We start from the raw sequence: 20949 nt of genomic DNA, 5'->3' as shown, positions 1-20949 counted from the left end.
CTCTCTTGGAGCCTCTCGGTCATCTGATTCTTGATATCATCACTTGTCTGGGCCTCACAGCCCCAGCTATGGTGGGCTGGGTCATAGCCAGTGCAGACACTCCATTGGCACAACCTAGTGCTAGGAAATGGGGCAGAAATGGACATACAACTGTGGGCTGAGAGCCCAGAACTCATCATCATCTTCAGAATCTCTGGCTGCTGTTGGAGAATAACACCTACAAGCCCGAACAACAATTAGGAGGCTGCAAGAGAAAGAGAGCACCTACTTTTGTTTCCTCCCTTGCCTTGTTGCCTGACACTCTCAGTCCATCAGATCAGAAGTACCAGGCTTGCCGCAAGCTTCTGATGTCACTGCGCGGCAGCATGTTAATGAGGAAGAGGTGAAGGCCAAGGATGGATCATTGAAGGACTCCAAAATACTGGTGTGGGGCAGGAAGAAAATCTTTTGGTGGAGATACTCTGGCAATGATTGGATAGGTAAGAGTGGAACCGAGTGAGGACAACCTTATTGAGCTGGACAACAGAGGAAAAACATTAAAGGATGATGATGTGTCAAAGAGTGCAGAAGGTCAAGAAGGATGAGGAGGAATAGCGCGCTATGGTCATTGTCACAAAGGATCCCGTATTTGACTTAGTGGCAGTGGCACAAACCTGATTGGAGAGATTCAAATATGGAGTTATGGGAAAGGTGGGCATGGATTTGGCAGGTGGCAATATATTCAAGGACTTTGGAGGTAAAAGGGAGGTTGGAGATGGCATAGTAATTTTCAAGGACAGAAGAATTGAGAGTGCATTTTGAGGAAAAGACTGCTAATGGTACATTTGAGGTGGAAAGCACCTTAGGAGAGGGAACCAGTTACAATATCAGATAATATAAGGGTCAGGAAGGGAAGTTCCATGATTTGCAGATTGGTAGGAATAAGGTCAAGAGAACAGCGGGTGGGTTTCATGGCCAAGATGAGCCCAGAGAGCATGACAAGAAATAGAAGAGAAGTTAGAAACATAGAAATGATGGCCCTGAAACTCATGGAGGTCCAGGCCATCTCTAGAGCCACTGGGGCTGGACTTCCAGTTGCCCATCTGGTTTCAGATTGACCCTATCCTAAATCTCAGGAATGTGGCCTTCGATATTAAAGGGGCCTACACCATTTCTGGCACTCGCTCAGCATCTGCCTCACAGGGAGGTCAGGCGTGTCACCATATTGGGTCGTTTTTGCTGAATAGTTAATTTCTTTTACATGCTGGCAGTTCTGATAGTGTTGCTTTGATTAACCAATCAGCATTAGGCCCCAATTCCAGCTTCTTGCAGATATACTTCAAGTTGGCTGGTGTAAAAACAACACTGCTGGGATGGTCTAGTGGGGGACATAATCCCACCAGTCTTGCCTCTTTCGATAATGGCGACATGGTGGGCAAGTGGGTGCACAAACTGCTGACCCTGTCCCATTACAATTTCAGAGTGCTAAATGAATGAGTGAGACCTTGTTAGAACTGAATTCTGTTCCAAATTATAGGCCCATTCTGACATATTTTCTGGTTTCAACCTCTCAGGCACTGTGATTTTGGGGTAAATTTTTTATTTCAAAGAAAGGAATTCACCATTGTGCGGTTCCACACCAGTGTTTTTATCCCACTGTGCTTCTTCATAACTTCACTGGAGTGGGCTAACATAACGTTGTATAGTAACCTACACAAATTAATAGCTTTCAGATAGCCTGTAACCACAGCTCTGGTAACATTTGCAATTTTTAAAGGGAGTTTCTTTTGTAATCACTGAGCATGGCTCTTGTGGTAAGACTAAAGATTTCACTTCAGTGCAGCCTTTAGTCTCTCATTTGGATGCTTCATTGGGACAAACTTTGGTAATTATGAGCGCAGACAGCATTGTAACCAGCAATCCTATGGCATGAAACAGTATCTAGGGAAGCCAAGAAATACTAGATGCATCTGTTCATGACAGTATTGGTAGGAGTGACAACTGCACAGTCATTGTGGAGAAAAAGCCTGCCTTCACATTGAGGATACCCTCCATCATGTTGTGTGGCAGTACCACTGTGCTAAATGGGATAGATTTTGAACAGATCTAGCAACTTAAGATTGAGCATTCACGAGGCGCGGTGGGCCATCAGCAGCAGAATTGTACTCAAACACAATCTGTAACCTCATGGCCCGGCGTATCCCCCATTCTACCATTACCATCAAGCCAGGGGATCAACCCTGGTTCAATGAAGAGTGCAGGAGGGCATGCCAGGAGCATCACTAGGCATACCTTAAAATGAGGTGTCAACCTGATGAAGCTATAAAACAGGACTACCTGCACGCCAAACAGCATAAGCAGCAAGTGATAGACAGGGCTAAATGATCCCACAACTAATGGATCAGATCTAATCTCTGCAGTCCTGCCACATCCAGTCATGAATAGTGGTGGACAATTAAACAACTCACTGGAGGAGGAGGCTCCACAAATATCCCCATCCTCAATGATGGAGGAGCCCAGCACAGCAGTGCAAAAGATAAGGCTGAAGCATTTGCTACAACCTTCAACCAGAAGAGCCGAGTGGATGATTCATCTTGGCCTCCTCCAGAGATCCCCATCATCACAGATGCCAGTCTTCAGCCAATTTGATTCACTCCAAGTGATATCAAGAAACAGCTGAAGGCACTGGATACTGCAAAGGCTATGGGCCCTGACAATATTCTGGCAATAGTACTGAAGACTTGTGCTCCAGGACTTGCCGCGCCTCTAGCCAAGCTGTTCCAGTACAGCTGCAACACTGGCATCTACATGGCTATGTGGAAAATTGTCCAGGTATGTCCTGTACACAAAAAGCAGGACAAATCCAACCCAGCCAATTACTGTCCCATACTCTTCATCAACAGTAAAGTAATGGAAGGTGTCATCAACAATGCTATCATGTGACACTTGCTTAGCAATGACCTGCTCACTGACGCCCAGTTTGAATTCGGTCAGGGCCACTCAGCTCCTGATCTCATTGCAGCCTTAGTTCAAACATGGACAAAAGAGCTGAACTTCAGAGGTGAGGTGAGAGTGACTGCCCTTGACATCAAGGCTACATTTGAAAGAGTGTGGCATCAAGGAGCCCTAGCAAAACTGGAGTCAACGGGAGTCAGGGGGAAAACTCTCTACTGTTTAGAGTCATACCTAGCACAAAGGAAGATAGTCGTGGTTGTTGGAGGTCAATCATCTCAGCTCCAGGACATCACTGCAGGAGTTCCTCAGGGTAGTGCCCTCGGCCTAACCATCTTCAGCTACTTCATCAATAACCTTCCTTCCATCATAAGGTCAGAAGTGGGGATATTCGTTGATGATTGCACAATGTTCAGCACCATTCATGACTCCTCAGATACTGAAGCAGTCCATGTCCAAATGCAGTAAGACCTGGACAATATCAAGGCTTGGGCTGACATGTGGCAAGCAACATTCGTGCCACACAAGTGCCAGGCAATGACCATCTCCAACAAGGGAGAATCCAACTATTGTCCCTTGATGTTCCATGGCATTACCATCACTGAATCCCCCACTATCAACATCCTGGGGGTTACCATTGACCAGAAACTGAACTGGACTAGCCATATAAATACTGTGGCTACAAGAGCAGGTCATAGGCTAGGAATCGTGCGACGAGTAACCCACCTCCTGACTCCCCAAAGCTTGTCCACCATCTACAAGGCATAAGTCAGGAGTGTGATGGAATACTCTCCACTTGCCTGGATGAGTGCAGCTCCCACAACACTCAAGGAGCTTGACACCGCCCAGGACAAAGAAGCCCGCTTGATTGGCACCACATCCACAAACATTCACTCACTCCACCACCGACGCACAGTAGCAGCAGTGTGCACTATCTACAAGATGTACTGCAGCAATTCACCAAGGCTCCTTCGACAGCACCTTCCAAACCCATGGCCACTACCATCTAGAAGGACAAAGGCAGCAGATAGGTGGGAACACCACCACCTGGAAGATCCCCTCCAAGTCACCCACCATCCTGATTTGGAAATATGGTGGGTCACTGATGCTGGGTCAAAATCCTGGAACTCCCTTCCTAACAGCACAGGGACTGCAGCGGTTGAGGAAGGCAGCTCACTGCCACCTTCTCAAGGGCAACTAGGGATGGGCAATAACTATTGGCCCAGCCAGCAAAGGCCATGTCCCATGAATGAATAGAAAAATAACTAGAAGCTTATTAAAACACTGGAACAGGATTGGGTCATTCAGTCTGATAGAGTTTGATTTGCTGTTTTTGTTAGATATGGCAGCTGTATCTTTTTAATTGCAGTTGCCTGCCTTTTCTCCATTCCCTTTTAATACCTTTACTTCAGAGAAATTCCCTTACTTGCCAAATAATCTGACTTTTAAACATTTCAATTATTTCTGCATCTTGGATATATTCCCATTTCCAAATCCAAGTGATAAAACTCCAGCACCAATCCCTGAGGGACAAGGCTTGTCACTACTTATCAATCCAAAAATATCACTTTATCAACAAATCTCTGCCTGCCCTCTCCCAACCTGTTTTTTTAAAAATTGTTTATGCCACAAGACTGTCCTGAAATGCATTACTATGCACAATTTTGGTTTCCCTATCTAAGAAAAGATATACTTTGCCTTAGAAGCGGTTCAAGGAGGGTTCACTAGATTCGTTCTTGGTATGAGAGGCTGAGCAATTAAGGCCCGTATTCTCTGGACTTTAGAAGAATGAGAGGTGATCTCATTGAAATATCCAAGATTTTGAAGGGGTTTGACAGGGTAGACAGGGTAGATACTGAGAGGCTCTTTCCCTGGCCTAGAATCTAAAACACGGGCACAGCCTCGATCATTGTGGACTAAAATGAGGAGCAATTTCTTCTGTCAGAGGGTTGTGAACCTTTGGAATTGTCTGCCTCAGAGTTGTGGATGCTCTATTGTTAAATATATTGAAGACTGAGATCGATAGTTTTTGATCTCTCAGGAAATCAACAGATATGGAGAGTGGACAGAAAATTGGAGATGAGGTTGAAGATGAGCCATGATTGTATTGAATAGTGGAGCAGGCTTGAGGAGCTGGATGTTTTACTCCTGCTCCTATTTCTTATGTTACGTTCTTATAATCAATCCCTTGGGAAGAAGCTTAGTGATCCTTCTTTAATACTACATAGTATTTACCCAGCACATGATCGAGAGGAAGTTGTTTACAGTAATCCAGTTGTGGGATTAGAATAACCTGGCTTTGCCTGTAAGGTTCATGATATCACCTGATCTGTAATATTGTTGCCCTCCCTTTAATGATCTGCTCTCCTAAAGCTTTAGTGATGACAAGGCATTCTGAGCATTACTCTGTCCTTTCTGTACAACTTTCCTCCTGTCAAAAACAAAAACATTGCACTTTATTTTTGAGACAGACTTTTATATGTGAATTTCACTGATCAAGCTTCTTTCTCATCTTGTTACAGATCCTTCAAACCAGACTTTGTTGTAATTCGCCAACATGTATATAACATGGCCCATGGCGAAGATTACCGGAACCTCATCATTGGCTTGCAGTATGGCAGAGTGCCTTCACTCAATTCTCTTCAATCTGTCTACAACTTTTGCAACAAGCCTTGGATGGTGAGTTTAGCTGCTTATCTCTGCTGTACAGGCACTGCAGTGGTATGTGTACCTATATGGGAACCATATGGCAACAACATTCTAAATCATTTTTTGGTATGCCCACTTCAGCGATTCTGGTCTGCAAGTTCATCATCCACAAGTTGGTTGAAATTTTGACTCCAATTGTAATTCTGGGTTTTGGGTGGGCATTAATGGAGTGAGCTTGAAACTCGCTTGCTGCCCAACAGAACAGGCTCAAGGTATTTTAACTTTTGGGCCTCATGAGGATTTCATGGGTGGGGTTAGGACCAGTTAGTGGACACACTGGGAAAACAGCCGCATTGTCAATGCAATTTCCAGCAGGTCAGCCAGAGGTCTATTTAAAGCAGCAATGCGCCTCTTAAAGTGAGGTTGCATTGTCTTTTGTCTGATTTTGCTGCAGGAAGGAACAGCTTCAGGATGAGTCATAGGCAGGACCTCCGGTCCTTTGAAGTGCCATTGTAGATCCTGTTGGAAAGGTCAGGATAAGGCAGCAAGGTTTCTTTAGTCATTGGGAGGAGGATCACACAACACCATGTGCAGCAGGCACTGAGAGAGATTGCTGAGGTTGTCAGCTCCAGAGCATCACTCACATGGGCCTGGATGGAGTACAAGAAGGGATTCAATGATCTCTCAAGAGTAGCAAGGGTGAGTACAGCTCTTCATTTTCCATTTCTCTCAACAACACATGGCAACAATCCTCTTCCCTCACACCCTCTTCTCTCCATCATGTTCTTCACCACCCGGCATAAGGCTGCACTATACCATTTCTCATTCTTGTTACAAACACACACTCATCCATTCCTTGCTGTCTTCACAATATCCACTGCCACCATTCTCCTCTCACTCACTAGACTTTGCACAATCATCAACTTCTGTCAGAGCTCCTTACTCTCTTCACATGCTCCAGGCATGTGCTTTCTGTTCAACACGTTCCCACCCTGATTCCATTTGCTTCCCCTCTTTCGGTATTTGCACCACGAGCAGAAGCTGCATTGTAGGAAGTACTCACTAACACTCCCTCTTTCTCTGCAGAACAGCACAGCACAAGGGAGAGGAGTAGGACCAGCCAACATAACAAACCTCATCCAGCTGGAGCAAATAGTGCTGGAAATCAATGGGCTGTTGTCAGACTAAGATACTTCAATGCCAGAGGCTTATCTGAACAGGGACCTTGAGTATTTTTTGCACACCTTGAACTTTTGAAAAATGCACAATTACACAACATTGAATACCAAGATTCAACTGCTATCACAAGACCCCTGTTTGAATTTACTTATGAGGTGCTCTCCCCTTTCTGGATACGTTTATAGCCACAGATTAAAAATAGTGGTCTATGAACTTGCAGCAAGATCACTAAGCTAAGAACAGAGGAACATGGGACTTAGGACCAAGAGTAGGCCATTCAGCCCTTCAAGCCTGCTCCGCCATTCAATAAGATGATGTCTGATCTGATTGTGAGCTCAACTCCACTTTTCTGTCTGACCCCAAAACCCTTGACTCCCTTGTCCAACAAAAATCTATCTAACTTTGCCTTGAATAAATCCAATGGCCCAGCCTCCACTGTTTTCTGAGGAATAGATTTCCACAGACTAGCAACCATCTAAAAGAAAAAATATCTCCTCATCTCCATCTTAAAAGGGAGACCTCTTATTTTTAACTATGTACTCTAGTTCTAGTCTCCTTCACAAGAGGAAATATCCTCAGAGTATCCACCCCATCAAGTCCCCTGAGGATTTTACATGTTTCAATCAGATCACCTCTCATTTTTCTAAACTCCAATGTGTAAAGGCCCAACCTCTACAACCTTTCTTCATAAGATAAGCCCTTCATCCCAGGAATGAGTCAGATGAACCTTCTCTGAACTACTTCTAACGCAAATATACCCTTTTTCAAATAAGGAAACCAAAACTATACTCCAGATGTGGTCTCACCAATGCCGTGCACAGCTACAGGAAAGCTTCCCTACTTTAATACTCCATTCCCCTTGCAATAAATGCAATAAATAACCTCTTAATCACTTGCTGTACCTGCATGCTAACTTTTTGTGATTCATGTACCAGGATACCCGGATCCCTCTGTACCACCGGGTTCTGCAATCTCTCTCCATTTAAATAGTACACTGTTTTTCATTCCTCCTGCCAAAGTGGACAAGTTCACGTTTTTCCACATTATACTCCACCTGCCAAACTTTTGCCCACTCACTTAACCTATCTATAGCCCTTTGTAGATTCTTTCCCTCCTCTTGACAACTTACTTTCTGACCTACCTTGGTGTTGTTGGCAAATTTAGCTACCATACTTCATCCAAGTCACTGATATAAATCATAAACAGTTGAGGCCCCAGCACTGATCCCTATGCCACTCCACTAGTTACACCTTGCCAATCTGAAGAAGACCCATTTATCCATAGGCTCTGTTTCCTATTAGCTAACCAGTCCTTTATCCATACTAATATGTTGCCCCCTACACCATGAGCTCTTATTTTGTCTAGTGACCTTTGATGTGGCACCTTATCAAAAGCCTTTTGGAAATCCATGTACACCACATCCACAAGTTCCCCTTTATCCACATTGTTTGTTACTTCCTCAGAGAATTCCAATAAATTAGTTAAACACGATTTCCTTTTCACAAAACCATGTTGAATCTGTCTGGCCCTATTATAATTTTCTAAGGGCAGAATTTTACGTCCTGTGAGCGCGTGCCCGACCCGATCTGGTGTAAAATCGTGCGAGAAGACCTTAGGCGAGCATTCCAACGCCATTGCACACTCGTGGAATATTTCGCATGGTGGGCACGTGCAAAAGTCAGAAGCGTGCCTGCCGACAATTAAATGGCAATTAAGCCCATTAATGACACAATTGTCAGTGATTTTTTTTTTGTGGCCCATCCAACCTTATGGTTGGTGGATGGGCGAATCGGCCAGGCGGCCTTTACATTTTTCATCAAACTTCACCCAAGGGTGGGATGAAATCTCCATTAGGAAATAATAAAAATAAATACCTGTGGACAGCATTTTTATGAGGTATGCTTTCAGGTGCTTGATTATGATGCATGGACATCGTTTTGAAACTTCTTACACCTTTATTTCATTATTTGCTGGTCTGCAGCTGTCTGCCTTCAGGGGGCTCTCTCACAGTGCTCACTCACGCCGCCCCCCCCCGCAGCACTGAGCCTCTCAACGCGCATTTCACATTGGCTGGCTGTTAATTGGCCACCAGCGTGAAATCACAGTCGGGGGCCGATCGCAGTCGGGGGTCCATTTCCCAGCTGCTCCCGGGCCCGCCAGTCACGTGTGCCCGACAACCTAAAAATTCAGGCCGAAGTGTCCTGCTATAACTTCCTTAAGAATGGGTTCTAGCAAGTTCTCTATGACAGATGTTAAGCTAACTGGCCTATAATTTCCTGCTTTCTGTCTCCCTCCTTTCTGGAATAAAATTATTACATTTGCTATTTTCCAATCCACTAGGACCCTTCCAGGATGTAAGGAATTTTGGCAGATGATAACCAAGTTGATTTTCCCTGATTTTATCCGCTCTTCCACATTTCTCCGTCAGGCAGGTTGGCTAAAATCAGCACCTTCGAAATAGTTCCTTCGCACAGATTCCCCCTTTCATTCATTTGATGTCAAAAAAACCCTTTCTTTGTGCTTGTTGGACAGCAGTGAGTTATTTTGCTTTACCCAATGGGTAATGCATGTGTACAGGAGCTGATAATGACATGCAAGATCTAGAGCATGAGATAAGAGTGAACTGAATCCTTTTTACCTCTCCTGTATAATGCCCATCTCAGGCACATGAACAGCTGCTGAACCACTGGTGAAAGCTTTCTGAGAAAGGAAAAGATTTGCCACAGCCCCAAAGCCTGATTCCCTTGGACTACAGCTGAATTTTGGCTGACAATATTCTTATTAAGATAATTATGTCTCGGAATACTACTGATTTTTTTCATTGCCAATAGTAGCCCCTAGTTACTAAAAAAACATTGAATCTTGAAAATATAATACTGATGTCTGGTTACAACAAGCAGATATTGTGCTTGTTGTGTTAAGGGCATTCTAAAATCCCTTTTTGATAATCTGAAATTTGGGCAGAACTCAAAAGCGATTTGAACTTTTATATTCTTTCATGGGATGTGAGCATCACAGCAAGGCCAGCAATTGTTGTCCATCCCTAATTGCTCTTGGGAAGGTGGTGGTGAGCTGTCTTCTTGAACCACTACCGCCCATGTGGTGTCCAACTGGTTTATTGTGGGTATGTTCATCATTAACAGCTTGTAGTTATTAACAATAACTAGCAGCTTTCCCCAACATTGCTCACAGTGAGTTTGAGCTGTGCAAGGGAAGGGCTGTGGTGATGGAACAGGGCCAGATATCTTCAGTGAGAGAATTTAGAGAGAAGCTTGTTTAAGACCTTCCTAGACACAGTGAAACAAGAGATTTTTAATTAGATCCATGATAAGAAGTAATGGTTTCCTTATTAGTTGCAGTACAATAGACAAAGGGCAGAATCTTCCGTTGTGGAGTCTAAGTCCGGTAGGAGAGCAAGGAAGCCTGATTGATTTCCGCTGGGCACTGGGACGGGTGAACATACCTGATCTCCCAGTGTTCAGCTCATTAATTATGCATCCACAAGGAACTCAGCGAATCTCGTGGTGGGGTGGGCAGGAAGCCGCTCACCCCGCTGTTACCACATGGGGTTGAAGGCCCTGGCGCCATACTTAAAGGGCACTCGGACAGTCATTCACTCATTGCAGGCCAGGAACTCCGGACCTCAACATGTCAAAGAGAAGAAAGCAACCTTTGGCCCCAAAGTTCAGGAACAGCTCCCTGGAGACTCTCCACCAGACCGTCCAGGAGAGACAGATTGTGCTGTTTCTCAGGGATGGGTGCAGCAGGTCCTCCCACCTGACCACGGTGGCCTGGGAGGAGGTCACTGGTGTTGTTAGCACCCATTGGGCACAAAAAAGGATAGACCTGCAGAGCCAGAAAAGGATAAATGACCTGTTGCACTCTGCAAGGGTAAGTGCACCGTCTACTCACTGCAAACTCACACTCCCCTAAGGGCATCAGGCAGTCTAAGGGTTAATATGCACAGCGATGTCACACATGACCAGTAGATGGTACATCAGCACTGAATGTGTGCCAGCCGCTTGAACCTTTCCAACTCATAATAGTTCCTGGATAAATGGCATCTTAGTCATTTACTGGGGATGGCTCAGCTGCAACAATAGGCATGCATGCTTCTAAACCGCTCATTTAACCAATTGCCTCACTATCAATCCATCTGTCTTTCTGCAGGACAAGATAGTGCATAACAAAAGTGAGCGGGCCAAGATGGGAGGTGGTACCCTGGAAATTCATCCCTGAGTAGCTTTGAGGAACAGGCCACAGAGCTGGCTGGAGAAGAGAGAGACCACGCCTGCGTGGCAGGTGAGATTGGCCTCCCCCAACAACCCAGTCAGGATGCATCCAGTCTCCATCTACAATATGTGTGCATTGACTGTGAGTGATTTTTAATATATGAGCCTGCTTAGTCAATCACTAATTCCCTCTTTTATCTATTCCAGGTACCAGCAGGAAGTGGGGGAAGACGTCATCCACGAGACGCCCAAGCCCCAGGCCTAGGCCATCTCTGAGGAGGAAGCCTCAGTATCCTCAGAGGAAGCACCATCACAGCATTCACCTGAACTCTCCATCAGCACAAATACACACATCTTGGTGGGTCCTAGTTTTAGTGTAGGCTCAGGGTCACAATCTGGTGAGCACATCACCAACATGGGTTTACAGCTGGTGGAGACAGTGACAGCTGAGGTCTCTGTCACTCTGAGGATTGCTTGAGACGAGCCTCTGCTAAGGTCAATTCAGATGACAAGCCTCTAGACTCGGCCATAACAGACCTCTTGGTGATGCAGAGATAGGTAGCGGAACATCGGCCAGAGTTGTCAGAGACTGTCTACAGACTGGACAGAAGGCTGGAGGAGTCTGTCCATGTTCTGCCATGCTATAGTGGCTCTGGCATGCAAGCGCGTGGAAATCTCCATGGGAAGAGTGGCGGCCACCTTGTAGACCCAGGCCCAGCAATTTCTGCTGGATTTCCATTCAGACCTGCACTCCATCATTGTAGCCATGGGCATGTTTCAGCAGTGGCTAGACTCCAGATGCCCCTTCTCAAGAAGTCAGGGAGGGGCCATCGGGCACCCACAAAGAGAAGGAATGCCAGCCAAGCACCCCGGGGCATCCACCCAGGATGTTCCGAGGGTGCCCTGCTGTTCCACTTCCCCTCTTCCAGTGACCCCCATCAAATCCAGCAGGTCAGGCTGAGGGTGCATCTAGGCCTGAGCAGGAGATCCTTAGCGGCCGGGACCCTCTAGGCCTCGGGTCACTAGAGAGATGCCTTTCAAAGTCATCTCCATCAACAGAGCATAGCAGTTAGCAGGCTGCTTCTACCTCAGCTGGGGATGTATGGGCTGCACCTAGATATAATGATAGATATAATGTTAGAAAAATTAAGAATTATTGAATTCATACAGATGGCACAGGTGTACACTCATTGTATATAGTCGTCACAATTGTAAATATATGTTGAATTTCTCCGTTTCCAAGTTTCATATATTCCATTTTTCTATTAGTTTCTTCAAAGTTTTGTGGTCAGTTAAGGCTCCAGAATGTTGGCCCCCAGTTGAGTGCCATCAGGAACTTCAATTGCTTCATTTCTCCCACATTGCTGCTAGAATGAGTAATCTATAATCCCATATGTGCAACACCAGGCAATGGCCATCATTTGTCACTGCTGCCTGGCCAATACTCCTGTCAGCCAATTATCACTGGTAACCAAGTTTTGGCCTTGTGAGAAATGCTCATTGAGGTTATTGCATTTACTGCTGCTGTTGCACTAATAGTCGTGGTGACTTAAATCAGATTTGTCTGTCCCAGACTTAGCTTTGAATGCATTTTCAGATGTGAGAAACTGCTGTTGGGCAGTGTAATCATAGCAATTGAAACCCAGAGGCTACCAAAACTGTCTGGAGGAAGATGAGGTAGGCACGTTCAATGCTGAATGTCCTTTCTTGGTGAATGATCATTTTCAGTGAACATGATGCTGGACTAGACAAGTAAGATTACATTGGGCACCTTAGCCTTGGCTGCAAGAGGGGTTAGAGTGTATGATTTAAGAGGTGTGTGTTCATCTTGCTGATGCCATTTCCTGAGCTCACATGGAGTTTTTTTGGACTTGCACGCCTCCTCTGCAAGGGTGTCGGCAGTCTTTGGGTAAAGGGATAGCACTCAACTCAATTAGGAAATCATTGCATGATCGGGCTTTCAGTGACTTAGGACAGAGAGACAGGAATAGCCTTGTGTGTAACATCTCAAGGACTGTGATTCTGTCAGTATGATGCATAGCCAACACTGAAAGGCCTCTGCAGGGTCCATGCAGGAAACAATGCCACCTTGGTTGGTGTGTCCAAAATGAGTGTTCAAGGTATTGCCCTAATGCAAAGTCACCTAGGACAGAGGCTTTTAAGGCTTCTGACATAGAAACATAGAAAATAATAGCAGGAGTAGGCCATTTGGCCCTTTGAGCCTGCTCTGCCATTCAATATGATCATGGCTGATCCTCTATCTCAACACCATACTCCTGCTCTCTCCCCCCATACCCCTTGATGCCTTTAGACTCTAGAAATCTGTCTATTCCCTTCTTAAATATATTCAGTGATTTGGCCTCCACGGCCTCCTGTGGTAGGTAATTCCACAGGTTCACCACCCTCTGAGTGAAGATTGCAGGGTCCCGAGTGGTTGCACATCAGCAACCTCAGCAGCCCTGATGAGGCACTCTCAGGGAGGACAATGCAAATAAACCTCGAAACTTAACTGCATGATCAAGGCTTCAAAGCTTCTGCTTTTATGATGTGTGAATGGCAATTGGAGGGTATTAGCAAGATGAAGCCTCATCAATCTGTATTGTTGAGCGCTGGCGAGGGGACATACAGTGCTCTCATGCTGTTGCTCCCTGTTGAGCCATCCATCTGGTTATGCTTGAAAGAGTGAGATGTTTGGTCAGCCCATTTTATTGAGCAGGTGACAGGAGTGCATCCCTGACTAAATTTGAGTTCCAGCCACTTAAAAGCCGCTCTGCACACTGACTTGGTGAGGGCATGGGTTAAAGTACTATCCCATGTAAAGTTACCTCAGGTTGTGGGAGAAGGGAATGCTGTTCAGTTTTGACAGCAGTTATGTATTGCCAGGGCTACGTATTTAACCATGGTTTAGCACATTCCAATGATCAACCCAACATCAGGGCAGATGGATTACTGATATTTCCCTAATCTCTAAGAAAGCATGAAACTTTTGAGAAAAATTCTCTCTGACAAAAATATAGCTAGAACCTTCCAGCCAACAAAGGCAAAAAAACAAACAATAGTGAGAATGTTTCGACGCATTACTCCTCCTGGAATCTTGTAGCTGTCAGATTGTCATGGAACATCTACCGCTTTGCTTTCCACCACCCTCAACCCCTCTTTAACCCGCCTTGAAAGTTGGGAAAATGAAATTCCAAACTGCTTTCCCACCATCGGGAAACAGACTTTTTGACTCGCCACATTAAGTGCCGCCACCCGTTCCCACTACTGGCGGGAGTGGAAGATTCTGCCCAAATATTCCAGAAATAAATCTGTTTATATGAACAATTGCTTTTGATTTCCTGGTGTAAGTAAATAAAAAAGACATTTCCTGTAACTATTCAAAATGTACTACACAATATAAACATTTTAGTTTAAAATTTGTAACTATTTAAATCGTCCAGTTGTCACATGTAAATCTTTGAATAGGATATCCTATCTTTTAAAAAAAATTATCTCATAAAAACTTGAATATATTTTGCCTTGTATGTGAGCAGTGAAGGATAGAGACACATAGCCAAGTCCAAAGTTTTGAAACAGAATACTGTGGGATAGTAAGGAATCAAATGGGGCTGTGAGCAGGTTGGGAGTACTGGAGAGGATAGTCAGAAATGATCTTGCTTTACATTTAAACTTACTGTGTGGAGAAGTCTGTTGTATTCTTTATTCTATTTTTATTATGGATGCTAAGTTGTAGTGATTGAAAGAAGTGAGCCTGATCATAACCATTGCCCTCTATGTTCATCTTACTATGAAATAAAGCAGTTGATTGTTTCACTTAAAGCCTCATCTCACCAAGTATTTGCTTGGTCTGCACTTCCAAAAGAATGAAGGGGAACATGTGTGAAAGGTGCACTTATCCAGTTCAGTTCACAGGCCAATGTGCAAGTCAATACCGGCCAATGCGAATCAATATTTAGAAATGTAACTTCTCAGGGGCAATTAGGGATGGGCAATGATGCCCATGTCCCGTGAAAGAATTGAATAAACAGAGTCAGACAACTTAGGGGAATGACTGATGCCACTGAATCAAAGAAGGTGTGGGAAGACAGACCTGAATCTGTAACACAAACCTTATTTCTACGTATGTTTTGAGTTATGAGGGTTTTCAGAAGTATTTTGAATGATTTGGTTGGCTGTAGTTGCTTTCTATTATTGTTAACTCTCGATTTGTTCTTTTGATAGATGCTTAGAAGTTTGTCCACCTCGTCTCTTTCTCACCACCCCTTCATCTCCCACCTTCTCTCCTTCTGATCCTTTCTCACCTCTTGCTTTCCATCCTCTCTTCCTCACCCTACCCCTACTCATTTCTCCAATTAACCCCCAATACATCATGTTGACCCCTTCTCTTTCACATCTGCTCCGCAAATCCTGAATACTTCCTTTCCTCACCCTTTTTCCCATTCCCTCTATCAGCTGCTCTCCCCATACTCCCTTTCCTTTTCTCCTCCTGTGTGTCAGGACTCATTGAAGGTGGCAGGACAGGTTGAGAGAGCATTTAATAAAGCAAGCAGTATCCTGGGCTTTATTAATAGGGTTATAGAGTACAAGAGCAGGGAAGTTATGTTGAATTTATGTAAGCCACTAGTTCGACCTCAGCTGGAGTATTGCGTCCAGTTGTGTGTGCCACACTTTAGGAATGATGTGAAGGCATTAGAGAGGGTGTTAGAAGAGGTTCAATGAGAATGGTTCCAGGATGAAGAACTTCAGTTATGAAGGTAGATTGGAGAAGTTGGGACTGTTTTCCTTAGAGAAAAGACGTCTGAGAGGAGATTTGATGGAGGTATTCAAAATCATGAGGGGTCTGGATGGAGCTGATAGGGAGAAACTGTTCCCATTCATGAAAGGACCAAGAATGAGAGGGCACATATTTAAAGTAATTGGCAAAAAAAGCAAAAGTGATATAGAGAGAAACTTCTTGTACACAGCAAGTGGTTAGGGTCTGGAATGCTCTGCCTGAGAGTGTGGTGGAGGCAGGTTCAACTGAAGCACTCAGAAGGGAATTAGACTGTTACCTGAAAAAGCAGAATGTGCAGGGTTACAGGGAGAAGGCGGGGGACTTGTATTAGGTGAGTTGTTCATTTGGGGAGCTGGTGCAGACATGATGGGCCAAATGGCCTCCTTCTGCACTGTAACAGACCTGTGATTCTGTCAGGCTCGCTTTAAAGCCAGTTTCCTAGCACCAAGCTGAGAAGCCAACTATTTACTTTAAAAAAAAATACTTATTGTGCTACAAATAGCCTAGCACAGTAAGCACTTAAAAAAACTAGATTAGTCCTGGGAAACTGGCATAAATAGTTGGGAATGGGAACAGTATCAAAGGTCGAGTGGAAAAGCAACAGCAATGCAAAGAACAGGCAAGTTGTCAGATATCCAAGACCTGAATCTTTTTTATTCTTTCATGGGAAGTGTGCACTGCTGACAAGGTCAGCATTTCTTGCACATCCCTAATTGCCCAATCGCCCTTGAGAAAGTAGAAGTGAGTCACCTTCTTGAACTGCTGCAGTCCACCTAATGTAGGTATACCCACAGTGCTGTTAAAAAGGCAGTTCGGGGATTTTGATTAAGCGACAGTGAAGGAACAGCGATATAGCTCCAATTCAGGATGGTGTGTGACTTGGAGGGAAGCTTTCAGGTGGTGGTGTTACCATGCATTAGGGTTTGCTGCCCTTGACCTTCCAGGTGGTTGAGGTCGCGGATTTGTAAGGTGCTTAAAAGGAGCCTTGGCGCGTTGCTGCAGTGCATGTTGTTTATGGTACTGTTACAACCAGGGTGGGAAGAGTGTGCAGTTTATCTTGCTCCACTACTATGCAGGTCACACCATTAGTTTAAAAGTTTAATTCACTCACCAAAATGGCCAATTTTACTGTTAGATCCAGAATAAAAGAGATTTTAACCAGGTTTCTTTTAATAAACTCAGAATGATTGATTTATTATAAAACAAAACTTATCTTTTAAAACAAGCTGCAAGAACTGGTTAACACACAATTGTAATCTGGAAGTATAACTACCTATTCTTCTTAAAATTCCCCAGCGCACACGCATGCCCACGCGCACATGCACACCAAACAGATAGGAACTCTGCAGAGATGGGCTTTGGAGAATAGACTTTATCAAAAAAAGGATAAAGTTTGCAGGGTTTCAACTCTGTCGATCTGGATTTTGTCTTGTGAAGACAGATCGTTAATCCCAGTACAGGCCCGGAGGGTCTCACCAATGGAGCTTTGGTGTGGGGGCAAATAGTTCTGGATCAATCCTTCTTGTCTCAAATGCTCGGGTTTTCTAATGGAGGCAACTACCACTGATACGAGGATTATTAGCTGGATACTGACAATCACACGGTTTCAGGCAAGGCAAAGAGAGTGCGAGCTGGGCAGCTTTTCACCTTCTCAGTTCAGTGCCAACTTAATTAAAAGAAACAAGTCCAAAACTTAAAGCTCATCCCTGTCATGTGATTTCCAGTAAATCACTAGCCTTTGCCTTTAAACCAGCTTTTTTATTCCATCCATTAAAATAATTGCAGTGCAAACAAGCAAACAGCTCTTCCCCCTCAAGTACCATGCTGGTTAGGTGATTTCCTGGAAAGGGCATGCTTACTCCCAGCCCAAAGGTGAACTTATGACTCTTTTTTCAAAAAATCAGGTCAGCTTCCAAGTGGCCGGTGTTACGGACCGAGATGGGAGGAGTGCGCAGTTAATTCTAGCCCCATGTTTCCACAGGTCATAACAATAGTTTAAATGTTTAACTCACACCAAAACTGGCAATTGTTTCCCTTTGGTACTGTTATTCCCAGCATAAATAAACTCTAAACCAGCTTCTTTCATTAAACACAAAAAATGTTATTTATTGTAAAACAAACTACTTTTTAAAACAGGTTAATAAACTGGTTAACATATAAGTTATAGTTTAGAAGTGTAATGATTTCCCCCTTTTTTAAAAAACCCAGATATTTGAACCCCCATACACTCTCACAGAAACATGAAACAAACACAGTCCCATGCAGAGGCTGGAGTATGGAAAAGTTTCTTTTAAAAGGATAAAATTCAAAAGATCTCGATGCTGTTGATCAAATAGAATTCATGTCACAATAGATCTGGAAGTTTTTTCGGATGTTTTTTTTGTGAAATTTTCCATGATGACTCTTACTTATCACAACTTTACAGACTTTCAAAAAGAAACAAATGAGTTATCCTGATGAGACGTTTCTGAGGAAGGTTTAACGCAAAGGTGGGGCAGGGAGATGGAAAGAGAGACTCTTTTTCTTGCAGCTTGCTTCTAAGGCACCCATGCACATATTCTGACTGAGAGTTTTAAAGGTTAAGATGTTCAAAGAATACTTCTCTTAGACCACGCGTTTTTAACCAATCAGCAAGAGTCTTCAGCCTGGCAAATGCAGTTAACTTAATATACAAAGTATCTCTATTCTCTCCAAGTATTCCGCACTGGACACCTATCTTGGCCCGTGGTTTCTGGAAGAATGGCATTTTCATAGCCCCGAATTAATATTGCAAACTTTTAAAAATAACTCAAGAGGAAGAATGTCCAAAGGAAGAATGTTCAAAATTCAATGTCCTTCAAATTTTCCAAAAATAAGTACCTCACACCAGATAATGCGGTGTCCTTCCATATTTAAAAAAATATAAAGCTAAAAGCTACTGCGGATGCTGGAAATCCAAAACAAAAACAGAATTACCTGGAAAAACTCCAGGGTCTTCATGTTCTGCCGAAGGGTCATGAAGACCCGAAACGTTAACTGATTTCTTCTCCACCGATGCTGCCAGACCTGCTGAGTTTTTCCAGGTAATTCTGTTCTTGTTTTAAAAAAATATGTTTTTCAACAATATTCACTGCAGCCATTGTGCATCGGCGGAAGAGAGAGTGAATGTTTAAGCCGGTGAATGGGGTGCCAATCAAGTGGGCTGCTTTGTCCCAGATGGTGTCAAGCTTCTTGAATGTTGTTAGAGCTGCACTCATGCAGGCAACTGGAGTGTATTCCATCACGCTCCTGACTTGTGCCTTGTAGATATTGGGCAGCCTTTGGGGAGTCAAGAGGTGAGTTATTCGCTGCAGAATTCCAAGCCTCTGACATGCTCTTGTAGCCACAGTATTTATATGATTGGTCCAGTTCAGTTTCTGATTAATGGTAATGAAAACAAAAAACTGAGGATGCTGGAAATCCAGAACAAAAACAGAATTAGCTGGAAAAACTCAGCAGGTCTGGCAGCATCGGCGGAGAAGAAAAGAGTTGACGTTTCGAGTCCTCATGACCCTTCAACAGAACTGAGTAATATTAGGAGAGGGGGGTGAAATATAAGCTGGTTTAAGGTAGGGGGGGGAGAGAAGTTGAGGGGGGTGGTGGTTGTTGGGACAAGCAAGCAGTGATAGGAGCAGATAATCAAAAGATGTCACAGACAAAAGAACAAAGAGGTGTTGAAGGTGGTGATATTATCTAAGAGAATGTGCTAATTAAGAATGGATGGCAGGACACACAAGGTACAGCTCTAGTGGGGGTGGGGTGAAATAAGACTACAAGGGCATAAAAGGCATAAATTTAAAAATAATGGAAATAGGTGGGAAAAGAAAAATCTATATAAATTATTGAAAAAAACAAAAGGGAGGGGGAAGAAACGGAAAGGGGATGGGGATGGAGGAGGGAGTTCAAGATCTAAAATTGTTGAATTCAATATTCAGTCCAGAAGGCTGTAAAGTGCCTAGTCAGAAGATGAGGTGCTGTTCCTCCAGTTTGCGTTGAGCTTCACGGGAACAATGCAGCAAGCCAAGGACAGACATATGGGCAAGAGAGCAGGGTGGAGTGTTAAAATGGCAAGCGACAGGGAGGTTTGGGTCATTCTTGCGGACAGACCGCAGGTGTTCTGCAAAGCGGTCGCCCACTTTGCGTTTGGTGTCTCCAATGTAGAGGAGACCGCATTGGGAGCAAGGAATGCAGTAGACTAAGTTGGGGGAAATGCAAGTGAAATGCTGCTTCACTTGAAAGGAGTGTTTGGGCCCTTGGACGGTGAGGAGAGAGGAAGTGAAGGGGCAGGAAGAAGGAGGACATGTCAGAGGAACGGTTTTTGAAGGTAGCATCATCAGAACAGATGCGACGGAGGCGAAGGAACTGAGAGAATGGGATGGAGTCCTTACAGGAAGCGGGGTGTGAGGAGCCGTAGTCGAGGTAGCTGAGGGAGTCGGTAGGCTTGTAATGGATATTGGTGAACAGTCTATCACCAGAAATTGAGACAGACTGTAGAGCTGTACTGTACAGCCCACTAGAGCTGTACCTTGTGTGTCCTGCCATCCATTCTTAATTAGCACATTCTCTTAGATAATGTCACCACCTTCAACACCTCTTTGTTGTTTTGTCTGTGACATCTTTTGATTATCTGCTCCTATCACTGCTTGCTTGTCCCAACAACCACCCCCCATCTCAACTTCTCTCCCCCCCCTACCCCCCCCACCCCCTCAACCTTAAACCAGCTTATATTTCACCCCTCTCCTAATTTTACTCAGTTCTGTTGAAGGGTCATGAGGACTCGAAACGTCAACTTTATTCTTCTCCGCCGATGCTGCCAGACCTGCTGAGTTTTTCCAGCTAATTCTGTTTTTGTTTTCTGATTAATGGTAATGCTCAGAATTTTGATGATAGGGAGATTCAGTGATGGTAATGGCATTGCATGTCGAGGGGAAATGGTTAGATTCTCTCTTGCTGGAGATGGTCATTGCCTCGCGCTTGTGTATCACGTGTGTACAGCTTTTTTCTCCTTACATAAGGAAGGATATATTGCCATAGAGGGAGTGCAACTAAGGTTCATCAGACTGATTCTTGGGATGGTGGGGTTATCCTGTGAGGAGAGATTGAGGAGACTGGGCCTGTACTCTCTAGAGCTCAAAAGAATGAGAGGTGACCTAAATGAGACATAAA

The 20949-nt window shown here is 44.3% G+C and overlaps 1 protein-coding gene across 1 annotated transcript in view; it reads left to right on the top strand.

The window, feature by feature from the left end:
- Positions 1–20949, top strand: part of LOC144696824 (synapsin-3-like) — a 279320-nt gene that overhangs the window by 115154 nt on the left and 143217 nt on the right. Inside the window, exon 4 of the mRNA XM_078568572.1 lies at positions 5454–5610. Coding sequence (XP_078424698.1) covers positions 5454–5610 — 157 coding nt within the window. The remainder of the gene's footprint in view (positions 1–5453; positions 5611–20949) is intronic.

The sequence above is a fragment of the Cetorhinus maximus genome, chromosome 22 (assembly GCF_964194155.1).
Source record: "Cetorhinus maximus chromosome 22, sCetMax3.hap1.1, whole genome shotgun sequence".
NCBI classification, from domain to species: Eukaryota; Metazoa; Chordata; class Chondrichthyes; order Lamniformes; family Cetorhinidae; genus Cetorhinus; species Cetorhinus maximus.
Note: the sequence above shows the minus strand (reverse complement) of the source record. Positions and strands in the feature narration are given on the sequence as shown.